This window comes from Pygocentrus nattereri, chromosome 19, assembly GCF_015220715.1.
Source record: "Pygocentrus nattereri isolate fPygNat1 chromosome 19, fPygNat1.pri, whole genome shotgun sequence".
NCBI classification, from domain to species: Eukaryota; Metazoa; Chordata; class Actinopteri; order Characiformes; family Serrasalmidae; genus Pygocentrus; species Pygocentrus nattereri.
This window is the reverse complement of record NC_051229.1, coordinates 12864364-12876814: the sequence shown is the minus strand read 5'-3', so window position 1 is coordinate 12876814 and position 12451 is coordinate 12864364. Positions and strand designations below refer to the sequence as shown.

At 38.2% G+C, this 12451-nt stretch overlaps 1 protein-coding gene across 3 annotated transcripts; it reads right to left on the bottom strand.

The window, feature by feature from the left end:
* Nucleotides 1-1263: 1263 nt before the first annotated feature.
* LOC108410855 (polymeric immunoglobulin receptor-like) lies at nt 1264-12451 on the bottom strand. Of its 3 annotated transcripts, none has more exons than XM_017682151.2 (10): nt 12384-12451; nt 10339-10653; nt 9904-10224; nt 9757-9819; nt 9633-9678; nt 6338-6438; nt 6065-6117; nt 5148-5219; nt 4860-4919; nt 1264-1602 (listed from the first exon to the last, which is right to left on the bottom strand). In XM_017682151.2, exons 1-9 carry the CDS (start codon nt 12442-12444, stop codon nt 4863-4865), a joined length of 1089 nt encoding a protein of 362 aa, XP_017537640.2. In that variant the 5' UTR covers nt 12445-12451; the 3' UTR covers nt 1264-1602; nt 4860-4862. The 3 variants fall into 3 exon arrangements, with proteins under 3 accessions (XP_017537640.2, XP_037387100.1, XP_037387099.1); XM_037531203.1 differs by having other exon boundaries at nt 9916-10224; XM_037531202.1 differs by lacking the exon at nt 1264-1602 and adding an exon at nt 2563-3478.

Sequence of the window (12451 nt, the reverse complement as noted above, 5' to 3'; positions counted from 1 at the left end):
ATAAGGCATTTACTTCTGAATAATCAGAAAGTAATGAGTCATTAATCAGGAACAAATTAATAAGTCATATATTAACAACCACAAGACTAAATTACTAACCCATGTACTAATGCATGAAGATGATGCTAATAAAGGCTTTATTCAGTGCCTGAATTTATCAGAAATTCATGTGTTAATTAATTTTGTCTCAAAATCCCCCTCAGACACAGCGCTCTGGAATATTATGCCTATCAAAGGCAAGTGTGTTTTTTTTGTAGCTCCATCTTCTGATCATCTTGTCCTTCTGCTTCATCATGCTGTGTAAGCAGGCCTTGTATTTGCCTGTTTCTGTCTGTCAGATCTTAAGTTTATTGTTTTTGATTTCTTATGTTACCTCGGCTGTTTCTTCCCACCTAGTGACCGTTCAATAAAATTAAAAGCATATACTAACATTGTTTTGCAACTAGTCCTCATTTGTGACAGTTGCCAGTTTTAATTCATCTTTCAGGTTAATAATATGACGTGTTATAACTCCTATATTGATATGCAGTGCCTCATGAGGGAATGGCTTATCCTACAGTTACCACTGAACTCAGAGATGAGTTCATTATTGACAGAGACAGTGCAGTGCCTTTCTCCTGGGGTCATAAGAATCCTTAACTGTGTGCACATTTTTGTCCTTTCCCACATCTGATTGACCTCAACTGCTAATTGACAAGCTCCTGTTGTGCTGGTTGAGGCGTGTCAGAGTGAGGAAAATACAACATTATGCAGAGTCACCTCTCAATTCACTATAAAGAAAGCAATGATAACTGATGACTCATGATGAATTCGTGTTTGTGCCCCCTAAAGTAAAGTGATGAACCAGTCACACTTTGTTACTGATTAAATACTGATACTTTCATGATGAATTCATGATGTTTGTGCCCCTTAAAGTAAAGTGGTGAACCACATGTACCATTATGAAAGTTCATAATTTCATTGATACAAATAAAATTCATAATTTTATTGATACACAGTGCCTCATGAGGGAATGGTTTATCCTACAGTTACCACAGAAACTCTATGAAATTTCATCATGGTACACTTCGTTACTGATTAAAAGCTAACAAAATAGCAGGGGTTAATCATTACATACTGAACTGACAGTCAATCTTTTGTCCTCTCAAAAACAGTGATGAAAGATAAGTACAAACAAGACATCGACAAAATTCACAAGAATAAAAAAGCATATTTTATTATCATCTCATGACTTTTACACAATACACAGAACCAGAGAACGCGAATATGTCACTGTAGTACCTGGAAAATGAAGCGGAACCAATACATACTGGTTCTGTACAACGGACAGAACTGCTAACAGCTAATTAAAGTCATATTGCATGATATTCATATTGCAGTGTTTCCAAATAACTCATACAAGTCGAAGATCTTCCGATACAAGTCTGTGACTCAGCTTTACTGAAAAACTCAGAATGGAGAACAGAAGAAAGGGGAATATCGCGCCAGGTTAGCGCTCGGCTAGGCACGGTCAGCGTCCTCGCTGTGTCGGCTCAGTCTGTTACTACTAGGCCCTGTGAAGCGCTGCCATCACGCACACACAGCCCGTCAGAATAAGAGTCCCTGTCAAAGGAGGAATAACGAATGAAGCAAGCAGCATGAAATCAACGTGTGATTTTAACCAGACAGAATCGCATCAGAGACTACAAGAATCACACGAGGCTCGTGAGAAACAGCAACACCTTACTACTCTTAAAACCAAAAAGATTTACTGCAAATAAGCACCAAAGCAAATATTTAGGCTGGTTTACAACGATTTTACAAATAATAGCATTTGCAAATCCGTTCTGTTTCACCACAGAAAGCAGCTGCATGTTTTAACCGTTAGTCTGAAAATAGGAGAGGCACGAAAATACATACTAGCACTCACAACACTCAGTCAACAATACCGCGTGTAAATATTAACTATATCTACGATGTAAATTACTTATATAATACAGTGTGCGTGACTCACATTTCAAAGTAAGAAAAATGTGAAATATTGCAAAACAATTCAAAGAGAATCCCCCCCCCCCCCCCCCCCCCCCAATTATTTTCATTTGCTTCTCTTAAACATTTTTATGAGCGATATTCACTCAAGACTCTATGGCCACTTGGCATATAGCATTTATTACTATTACTGCCCTTTACTGGTGAAGAAAGCAGTTAAAATAGGAGTAATTTCCAGCTGTGGAAATTGAAGTGTTTGAAGTGTTTCATTACTAAACCAGTTAGATATAGCAATTTAAAGAAAACGAATAACAGATGGATAATGGGAAACGCATTTTCCTTTTTCTGAAGGTATGTTTCAGAATAACTGTGGCATATATTAAGATATTTCACAGTTTTAATGAAATCAAATGCCTATTTTCAGTAAATAAACTAGTTTACAGTTTATTGAACATTTAATAGTTTATGTTGTAGCAGTATGACATAGGTAATCATAAATTGCATCAATAGAATGAAACTAACAGCTTGTAGCAGTTCATCAACGTGTACTAATGTTCTTTTTGTATGCTAATTAACACATGAATTCGCAATAGATTCAGGCATTGAATAAAGCCTTTATTACATTCATCTTCATTCATTAGTTCATGGGTTAGTGATTTAGTCTTGTGGCTGTTAATAAATGACATTCATTTGTTTCTGATTAATAACTCATTACTTTCTGATTAGTTATTCATTAGTAAATGCCTTAATTACTGACAGGTCATGTACCCTTAATGTAAAGTGTTACCCAATTCACTTATGACAGCAATGTAAATGAGCCAAAACATGTTTGGAGAGAAAATTTTGCTTCTTTAGTTTAGCACAGGATCTTTGAGGCCAACATTGCTAATAAACACCAGAAGTCAATAGTCAGCTTTTATAAACTCTCAATCTTGAGCTGGAGATTATCTTTAAAAAATGAAACAGAATCACCAGTGTGGCGTGCATGCAAAGGGGAGTCAAATTCTATGGCGGAGTCAAAATTCGGCACAACACCTGTAAAGTGGATGCTCACAGTAAGTCTGTGTATTAAACAACATCAACAAGTTTGCATAACTTTAGTAAAGAACTTTAGTTATGGATAAGATTTGGGTGAATTGACTTTCAGTGTTTGTTAGCAATATTACCTTGTAGCTCCAGCACTAAAATTAAGCAGCAACACTTGGACTTGTCTTGGCTGATTGATGTCATCTGAGGTAAGTGAAAATTGTGTAAACTTGATTTTTCATCAGTCTATTCCTTTAACTTTTATGCAGACATATATGTGGTGCACTGGTAGGTACTGAAAGACTTTTTACAGGTAGAAGCCATTTGAATCATCAGGAAGTACAAACTTTAAGTTAAAGTCTTGAAGTCAAACCCTTTTTAACTTAAATGCCCCCTAATATATAATAGAAGTTCCATTGTGAGAAGTCTTGCATTGCAGTATCTTCTTTGTAAGAGATCTGGCCAGAAACACACTCGCTTACACCTGTAATCAAAACAGATTAAAAGAAAACTGACTAATCAAAATGACTCAATTTTCAAATGACCCCACAAATCCTTTAATGGCTAAAACATGTTTGGTGGCCAAAGTCAAAAGATCTTAGATGTTCTTCACATAATGATTTTTAAATCTATATTAAGAACATTTCTCTTTTCATGTGATTATTATGAAGCTCTAAATGTCTATTTTTACTGCACTTTACCCATAAAAAGCTAATTTCAATAACACGTTCATAAACTTTCTCTTTATGTAAAGTACATTGAATTGTCTTTATGTATGAAATGTGCTTATATAAATAAACTTGTCTTGTCTTGCCTATGTCACGCAAATAGATATTGAGATACCAAACATACATTATATGGACAAGAGTATTGGGACACCTACATATTACATCCACTTGAGTTTTTATGACATCTCATTCTAAATCCATAGGCAATAGTATAGAGTCGGTACCCTCTTTGCAGCTATAACAGCTTCCTCTCTTTTGGGAATATCTTGGTTTTCTGAAGCATTACAATTTCCCTTCACTGGAGCTAAGGGGTCTAGGCCAACCCCTGAAAAACAACCCCATAGCATTATGCCTCCTCCACCAGACTTTACATTTGGCACAATGCAGTCAGGGCGGTGACATTCTCCTTCACCAAACCCAGACTCATCCATCAGACTGCCAGATAGAGAAGCATGATTCTTTACTCTATAGAATTCCACTGCTCTGGAGTCCAGTCACAACACACTTTACATCACTCCCACCTTGTTTGCCATTGTACATTTTGATCTTGTGTGTAGCTGCTCGGCCATGGAAACCCATTTTGTTCCTAACGCACAGTTATTTTGCTGATGTTGCTTCCAGAGGCAACTCATTAATGAGTGATTCAGTAGAGGGTAGGCACTGTGCGCTTCAGCACTTGCTGGCCGCACTCTGTGATTTTGCATAGTCTACTGCTTTGTGGCTAAGCTGCTGTTGCACATAGAAGCTTACATTTCACAGTAAAAGCACTTACGGTTGACAGGGGTAGATCTAGCAGGACAGAAACTGGCAGAGGTGACGTCCTATGACAGTGCCATGTTTAAAGTCACTGAGTTTATCAGTTCAATCTATTCTACTGACAGTGTTTGTCTATTGAGACTGTACTTGAATCTATCCACCTGTTAGCAATGGGAGTGGATGAAACACCTGCAGTCAATAATTAGGAGGGGTGTCCCACTTACTTATATATATAGAGTATACACTATATAGTGTAGTTTGGCCAATTGACAACATTCACGGTACAACTCATTTTTCAGTGAACCGTTGATTTGAATAACAGTCCATCATGGGCCTTTTCACAGCTGTTGTATTTGGACCCTCAATCTGAGACTTTCTTACCTCTTACTTCAAAACCACAGAGCTGTAGATCACCTCATCATCTCTGACTGCCTGAAAGAGCTGGAAGACAGTACAGGTTTAGAAATAATGGAGGATCTCTCATTCTTTTAACCCTGAGCACTCTTCCACCAGCTAAACTAAATGCATAACAATCCATCAAAGCTATATTTAGATTTTTTCTCATAAACTCTTATAGCTTTCAACCAGCTAATGCCTACTCAACTTATACTGTGAAGTGGTCAAAACAGTGAACTGTTACTGGTGATAAAGGCTGTATTTTGCACTTACTGTTTTCTTTTTGGTAGTTGTGGTTACACTGCTGTAGATCACATCATTTTCATGATCTGATGCAGATGAAACCTGCAGACATAATTCACTCAGGGTAACTCATCTCTTAATGTTTCAGTAATCAAATACCATTTGCATAGAGGAGTGGTGTAAGCAAAAATAATTTGGGGGCAGATAAGTGAAAAAGTTCCAAATGCACCATTTTCCACAATGTCATAACATCAGGCTATAGCCTACTGCTGACAGCCACATAGATATCACTTCCACTCTATGGTGATACAAAACAATAGCAAGACATCAGTCGAAATGCCAGATTCATGTAAGCACAGCAAGCACTGCCACCCCTTTCACTAAAGGATGCATCCGCTCACCACAGGCACTACTTTTACCCAATGATGATAAAATCTGACAGCTGAGATGTACAAAGAAGAGGAAAGACAACACTTAAACCTAATCAACCTAGCCTAAATACTGCCACAGTGGGCATGAAAATGTTTATGGATCATTTATGTCCTACCTTTGATGACACAACTAATTGTAGCTTTTATCATAAAAAATGTGGCTTTGAAAATGAATAGAAAATGACACACTATCAGGGTTGGGATCTTACTCTTACAAATCAACAGGTACATCTTTTAATAAGAAAGAACTAAAGGCTTGAGGCAATGATAATGGGTGCTAAGCAGAGATTTGAGGGCTGAGAAAATAAGGTACAGCTTTAGATGGGTCAACTGGACTAAACCTTTCACATTCAGGATGCAGAGTGCATAATCACAGCAGCCATAGCACAAATAAAAATCAAATTTCATTGTCATGCAGCTTAAATATTCTTTTAGCATTTGATTAGGTGGGCTTGTAAAAAATCTGAAGCAAGAAAGGCACGACATTAACTACTGCACCAGAGCCACAATACTGACTGTGTGAACTGCAGTGTTACTGACCCTCCCTCTGGTCTCTGTTTGACTTCCATCTGTTAGAGTGAGATGAAGTGAATTAGATAATTTACACACTAGTCATTAGTGATGAATTAGTTGTCTACGCATAGTTATGTAATAACAGAACATTCACAACGTACAAGATAGCACAACATTAATATTTATTATTAGTTTTTAATCCTGTCCTTTTTAGTAGCAAAATCTTAAAGCATACTTAAAAGGCCTGTAATAAAACAGGAGATAGTTAACACTTACTGCACTTTTTAATCAACACGCTGGTTGTAACAATGGTCAGAATCAGCAGCAGCCCAAGGCCTACAGCCAGTAGAACCCAGAGAAGCCCAGTATTTCCCCTCCTGCAATGAATAATGATATTCATATATTTCGGTGATAACCACTGATAGTCTAAGTATCTTTAACCTAAGGCTTTTATAGTACATATTGCCAAATAAGATTTTTTGATCAATATTTGAAGTACAGCTTTGTCTTGCTGTTACTTGAGTCACTAACATTTTCTTAAGTTGCTGCTGCAGAAGACGCAGCTGTTCTGCAGAAAGCAGAAGAGAGAGAAAATGTACTGTACTGAAGTGAAAGCACAGCTGGTTTTAAAGACCAACACCACTTACAAAAGCTGCGCTACTTTTATGTCTTGCTGAATGAAGGCACATGATACACTGTCCAGTGTGTGGAATACCCCTTTAAAATGAGGTCTCTATGTTCCTGTGTGGGCTGAACACTTTAGTCTTACTTTGGTATTGTGGAATATAAATTAACAATTTAGAATGCAACCGCATACTTTAAGCATGACATAACAATATGTATTTCACCACACACATATATGACTGATGTCAGAAGAAAACCTTATATATATCTTCTATATCTTCATTTTTGTTGTTTTCCAGTTTTTGGCATAATTTGAAAATGTCTGTTGCCTTTTACACCTGTCCAGGGTGTATGCTGCCTTTCATCCGATGACAGCTGGGATAGGCTCCAGCTCAACCCACCCCCCCAAAACCTGAGGGGGAAGTGGCTTACAAAATGTGTGTGTGTGTGTATGTGTTTGTGTGTTGCCTTTTACACTGTGTGTTAATTTCATGATGAACGGACCAGAAGGAATGACCTAAAATGAAATGGAACTAATTCTGGTTCCATTGACTTACAATGAAAGTAAAGTAGGTTTTTTCCTTATCCTGTAAAGTTACCATTTTGGAGATACAAGGTTTTGTTCTGACAGCAGCGATATGCTACTCAATCTGCAAACAAAAAACCTTACCACCACACTTCTGTCCAACATCACACATGAGGCCACTGTCTATGCCCCATGCACACTGTGAAACTGTTTGCAACCTATCAGATTATGCAGAGGACTATACTAAGCAATGCTACAATCCAGTCAGAGCTAAAAAATAAGTGATCCTCAACATAACCTCACAAATGCCTGCTTCTGCTCAACATCTAGTGCTGCATCTCCCTTCTGAGAGCTTTTCTTTTTTCGAGATTATCCAAAGGGTTAATTTAGCCTTGTATTTAGAACCTTGACTACACCCAAAAGTATGCATACTTCCCTTGAAATTATTGAATTCTATGTATTGATGTCACAAGAGTTTAACTGCATGCACACAGCTTGTAGAAATTCCATAGAAAAGCACTGCCAACAGAATAGGATGCTCTGGAGCAACTGCACCCATGAACAATGTCAGGCAGGAGCCAGAGGGATGTGAGCTTTGGGCTGTGAAGCAGTGGTACTGCATTCTCTGGAGGGATGGCACTCCATCCAATACCTTTGAAATGATATGGAGTGAAGTTTTCCCTATTAATATCCTTCCTTTTCCTGGATGACCAGGAGTCTACAAACTTTTGGTGAAGTGGTGTACCTGCAGTCAGCATTGCTTACATTTGCTGTGCTTACTAAACTAAAGGAGACGTGCTGATTCCTGTATTTTGCGTTGTATTTGCACTGTATTTTTAATCTACATTTTTATAGCGTCTCTGATATCTTAACTATAAAATGAATAATGGTTCAGTTCATCTGTATTTCACATACACGTCTTGGTTCTTCTGTTCATTCTCAGAAGCTGTTACTGCTGCAAAAAGCAAAGGTGTGAAAGTACACCACTTATAGGACTTAAGTGTCAGACAGCCATTCTAGTTAAGGAATTCAGCTACTTTAAAGTTCCACCCATTACTGGCATAGGAGTTAAACTGCGTACACATAGTTTGTATAATCTCCTTAGAAAAGCGCTGCCAATAGAATTGATGCTTTGGATCAGCTACACATGAGCTTAGTGTCATCATGCCCAATGCCAGAGGTCACCTAGAAGGCAGTAAACCCCCTGCTGTGGAGCAGGGGAACTGTGTTCTCTGGAGTGATGGAGCTCCATTCAGTAGCTTTGGGATGACATGGAGTGTTTTATGTGATCCTAATGAACTAATAATCCAACATCAGTGCATCACTAGTGCTCTTGTAGCAAAATGCAATCAAATCCCCACAGTAATGTACCAACAACTTGTGTATAGAATTCATGGAATAGTAGAAACTGCAGCAGATAAAAGGCAGATAAACTCCTTATTAACAGGTGCTGTACTTTGGCCCATTTTTTATATGGAAGTATATGTTTAACTTAAAGCTACACTATGTAGGTTTTAGTGATTTGGAGGCCTCTCTGGAGGAAACGTGTAATTGCTCACAATACATGGAAAAACATTTTGTAATGTTGATTGTGCTTCTGATGCTTGGTAGCGCATTGAAAGAGTCTTCAAACATCTAAACATAGAGCCAGACCTTCTTCTTGAGCCAGTGAAGGTCTGTGCACGTGAGGATAATGTGTAAATACGTGTGCTGTGATTTGGAAATTTCCTGCCAAATCCAACTCAGCACCTCTGTCTTTTAAATGATCATTTCAACTTGCAGCAGAGCACACAAAGTGTATTTTCTCATAACACAACCCGTCATCTCGTAACACGATCCTTATTGTCTGCCTGCCAGCAAACATTGTATGCCCTCATGCAATAGCTGGAATAAGTGTGTTCAGTTTTGTAGCCATGTTTGTGAAGATGCTGACCTCACAATCAAGATCAAAACTGATCCTGCAGGCCTGGAACACTTACAGAGCATTTCAGACAGAGGGTGAATAGATATGTAAGAAAAGTAAAGTGTTTTATAAAGTTGAAGCATGTGAATCTATTCTAGTAGAGAACCCCCCCCCCCAAAAAAACTATGAAGACTCAGAATGAGCTTAATAGGCCAACTTTAACAAAAAACCTAACATAGTGCAGTTATGTGAGGTGGTTAAAGCATACATCTATATACGAATAATGCCTATTGCCTTAAATATTATCCCCATATTAGGAGTCTAAAATTAATACACATTCAGCACATCTGCATTTCACATATTTCTCACTCTTGCTTGTGCCATGTCCATTATCAGAAGTTGCTACTGCAGGAGGGTCAGTTGTTCTTCAAAAAGCAAAGAGTAAAATCAGGCTATACTGAGGTGTGAAAGTACAGCAGTTTTTGAACACATTCATGAAGTAGAGTGTCACTACTTACAGCTCTGCCGCTGTTGTCTCTTTATTCTTCCTCATAGTTTCAGAACCTAGAATGACAAAACAAACATATTCATTCTTTCTCTTTCTTGATTTGATGAATTTTAAGGTTCTGTTTGTGATCAGACCTGAAGTGGTTTCACCGATGCAGGTTTCCTCAGTGGCACAAACTGTAGTCACAGCTGTTGTTGCTGTGGAAAATAAGATATACATTGGTGTGAGTGGAACAACATTACAGCTTGATGATCAGCATGTATGAACAGTATTTCTGATACCTGTGATCTTACTTGAAGGTCTTTCAGTGACAGTGAGGTGAACAGGAACCTCCACATCTCCTGCACTGAACCAGTACCAGCCAGCATCACTCTTCTGCAGACCCCTCATCTCCACACTGACAGATCCTTTTCCATAGTCGATGACCAGCACTACTGAATTATAGAATTCTGTTGTCTTCCCCCCTGAGAAACACCTCCTGTCTTCAAATCTGCACCAATTCCTCTTTTTATTCTTATATTCAGCACTGTAGAGACACTGGACACTGACACTGCCCCCTTCTTGACCACTTACTTTGCTGTTTATCACTGACACTGCAGGATCTGAATAAAGAGGCAGAGAATGAGTGGTAAAAACACTTCCTCTGTCATAAGTGACATCTTATAAGTTTTAAGTTACAGTGAACATGTTCAACCTCACACAGAGAGACTTCTTACCTGCACTGACTGTCAGGTACAAATAATCCTTGTCATCAGGGGTCTCTTTCCCACCAATTTCCACAGCACACCAATAATATCCAGAGTCAGAGTCTTGAAGACTGTTCAGTTCCACAATAAACATATTCTGGGTTGGATGATCAGTGACTGATGTGCTTGTGTTTGTAGAGGCTACTATTTTACAGGAGAACCAGAAATACCCCTTACACCAGTATTTAAGGTTTGATTTGTATTTCTCATCATAAAAACATGGAATAGTGAGAGATTCTCCATGTTTTACAGTTAAATTCTTCAGTGTCTTCAGGCTCTCAGAATCTGCAGAAAAGAAGCCAAAACATACCACAGCCTCACTCCTCCACTCATAAAAGGGATCTGCAAGGGTTCTTTAGTATAAGCATTGATTATACACTCACTTTCCACTTTATTAGGTACCCCTATATTGTATCTATACTCATTGTCTATTTTATCAGGTTGCTGTTACCCAGAGCTGTCCCTACAGCCCATGGCCTGGACATATAGTTGAATCTATAATGTTGACTATACACTTGCACTATCTGCTATACATTATGCAGTTACACACATCTTAATTCTAAGTTTTCAAAAAGAGAAAAAAAGAATCAAAAATAATTTAAAAGACTTCAGACGCTGAGTTCCTGTGGGAAGGAGGAAAAGGTCTTTGCTTTATTTGAGCAACAAATGGCAAGTGGTCTCCGGAGACCCAAATGTGAAGACAGATTCAGCACATCCCCTTTGTATACATCCTTTTGGGGTGATAAGATAATCACCCCACCCCTTTTACAAAATTCCACATCATATTAGTCCGGATAAGACCCAAGACCTTTTTTAGTCACCCTTAAATGTATATGATATCTTTTTTATATCATGCTGATACCAGGCTATCCTATCCTTACGAGGTCATCTGACCTAGTTCTTCATGTGAGTTCAATATGTAAGTTTGAGTTCATTACAACTATTACTTACAAAGTCATCTCACACAAGTTTCTATACGAGTTCAAACTATGGCCTTTTCCTATACCACCTCTCTGTATGAGGAATCAATATTCTCACTTCAGTCAATCTCTAAACTACTGATTATCATTGATTACGAGAAAATGTATTCAGGTTTATTCAAATCACATTTACCATATAGGTGCGCTTTGAAGTTCAACAATAACAGACTGTAATCCATCTGCTTCTCCGCAAAATGATTAGCTCTCCTTTACCCTTTTTATCAACAGTCAGGACCACCACTGAGCAGGTGTTATTTAGGTGGTAGATGATTCTCAGCACTGCAGTGAAAATGACATAATAGTGACATGTTAGAGTGAGTCTGTGCTGCAGTGAATCACACCCAACAGCCAGCCTATGTCAGTGTCACTGCTGGGCTCGGAATAGCCCACCAATCAAACTTATCCGGCCAGTAATGTCCTGTTGACGTACTAGAGGATGACAAGCACAAACTGAGCAGCAACATATGAGCTATCGTCTCTGACTTAACATCTGTAAGCTGGATTGACCATGTAGGAGTGTTTAATAGACTGGACACTAAGAACAGATCCTTTTATTGTTAAACTACAAAGTGCACCTATGGTAGGTGGACCTGATAACATTGGACCCTGATTGTAGATACAACACTTTGACAACTTGTTGAACCATTTGAATAGTTAAATATTTCTTTGCCACTTAGTAAACAGTTACATACACAATGTTATGATGGTCAGTTATTAAAATGTTTCTACTGTTATTGGTTACATGACAATGACTACATGTTTAGGTACTATATAGAGTCCTACTGGCTAAGCGTGAACCCAGGAACAACTTCACAGCCATTGTTATTGTGAACCATTCCTTAAAATTTTCACTGCTAAGTAAAGACACTTTTTATGAAACACATTCAATTGGATATAAAACATTAAAAAGCAGATCACATCAAATATGTCCGTTTTCACACTGCACCCCGACATGGACAAGTTAAAGCATTTAAAGCCGTGAAAGTGTAAAGAACACAAGCTCAATGCAAAGGAATGATGCAGCATTGATCTTACCTGAGATACAGAGGAGTAACACAAAGAGAATTAAAGAACTCAGGAGTGAGTAAAAGTGCATGTTTCTA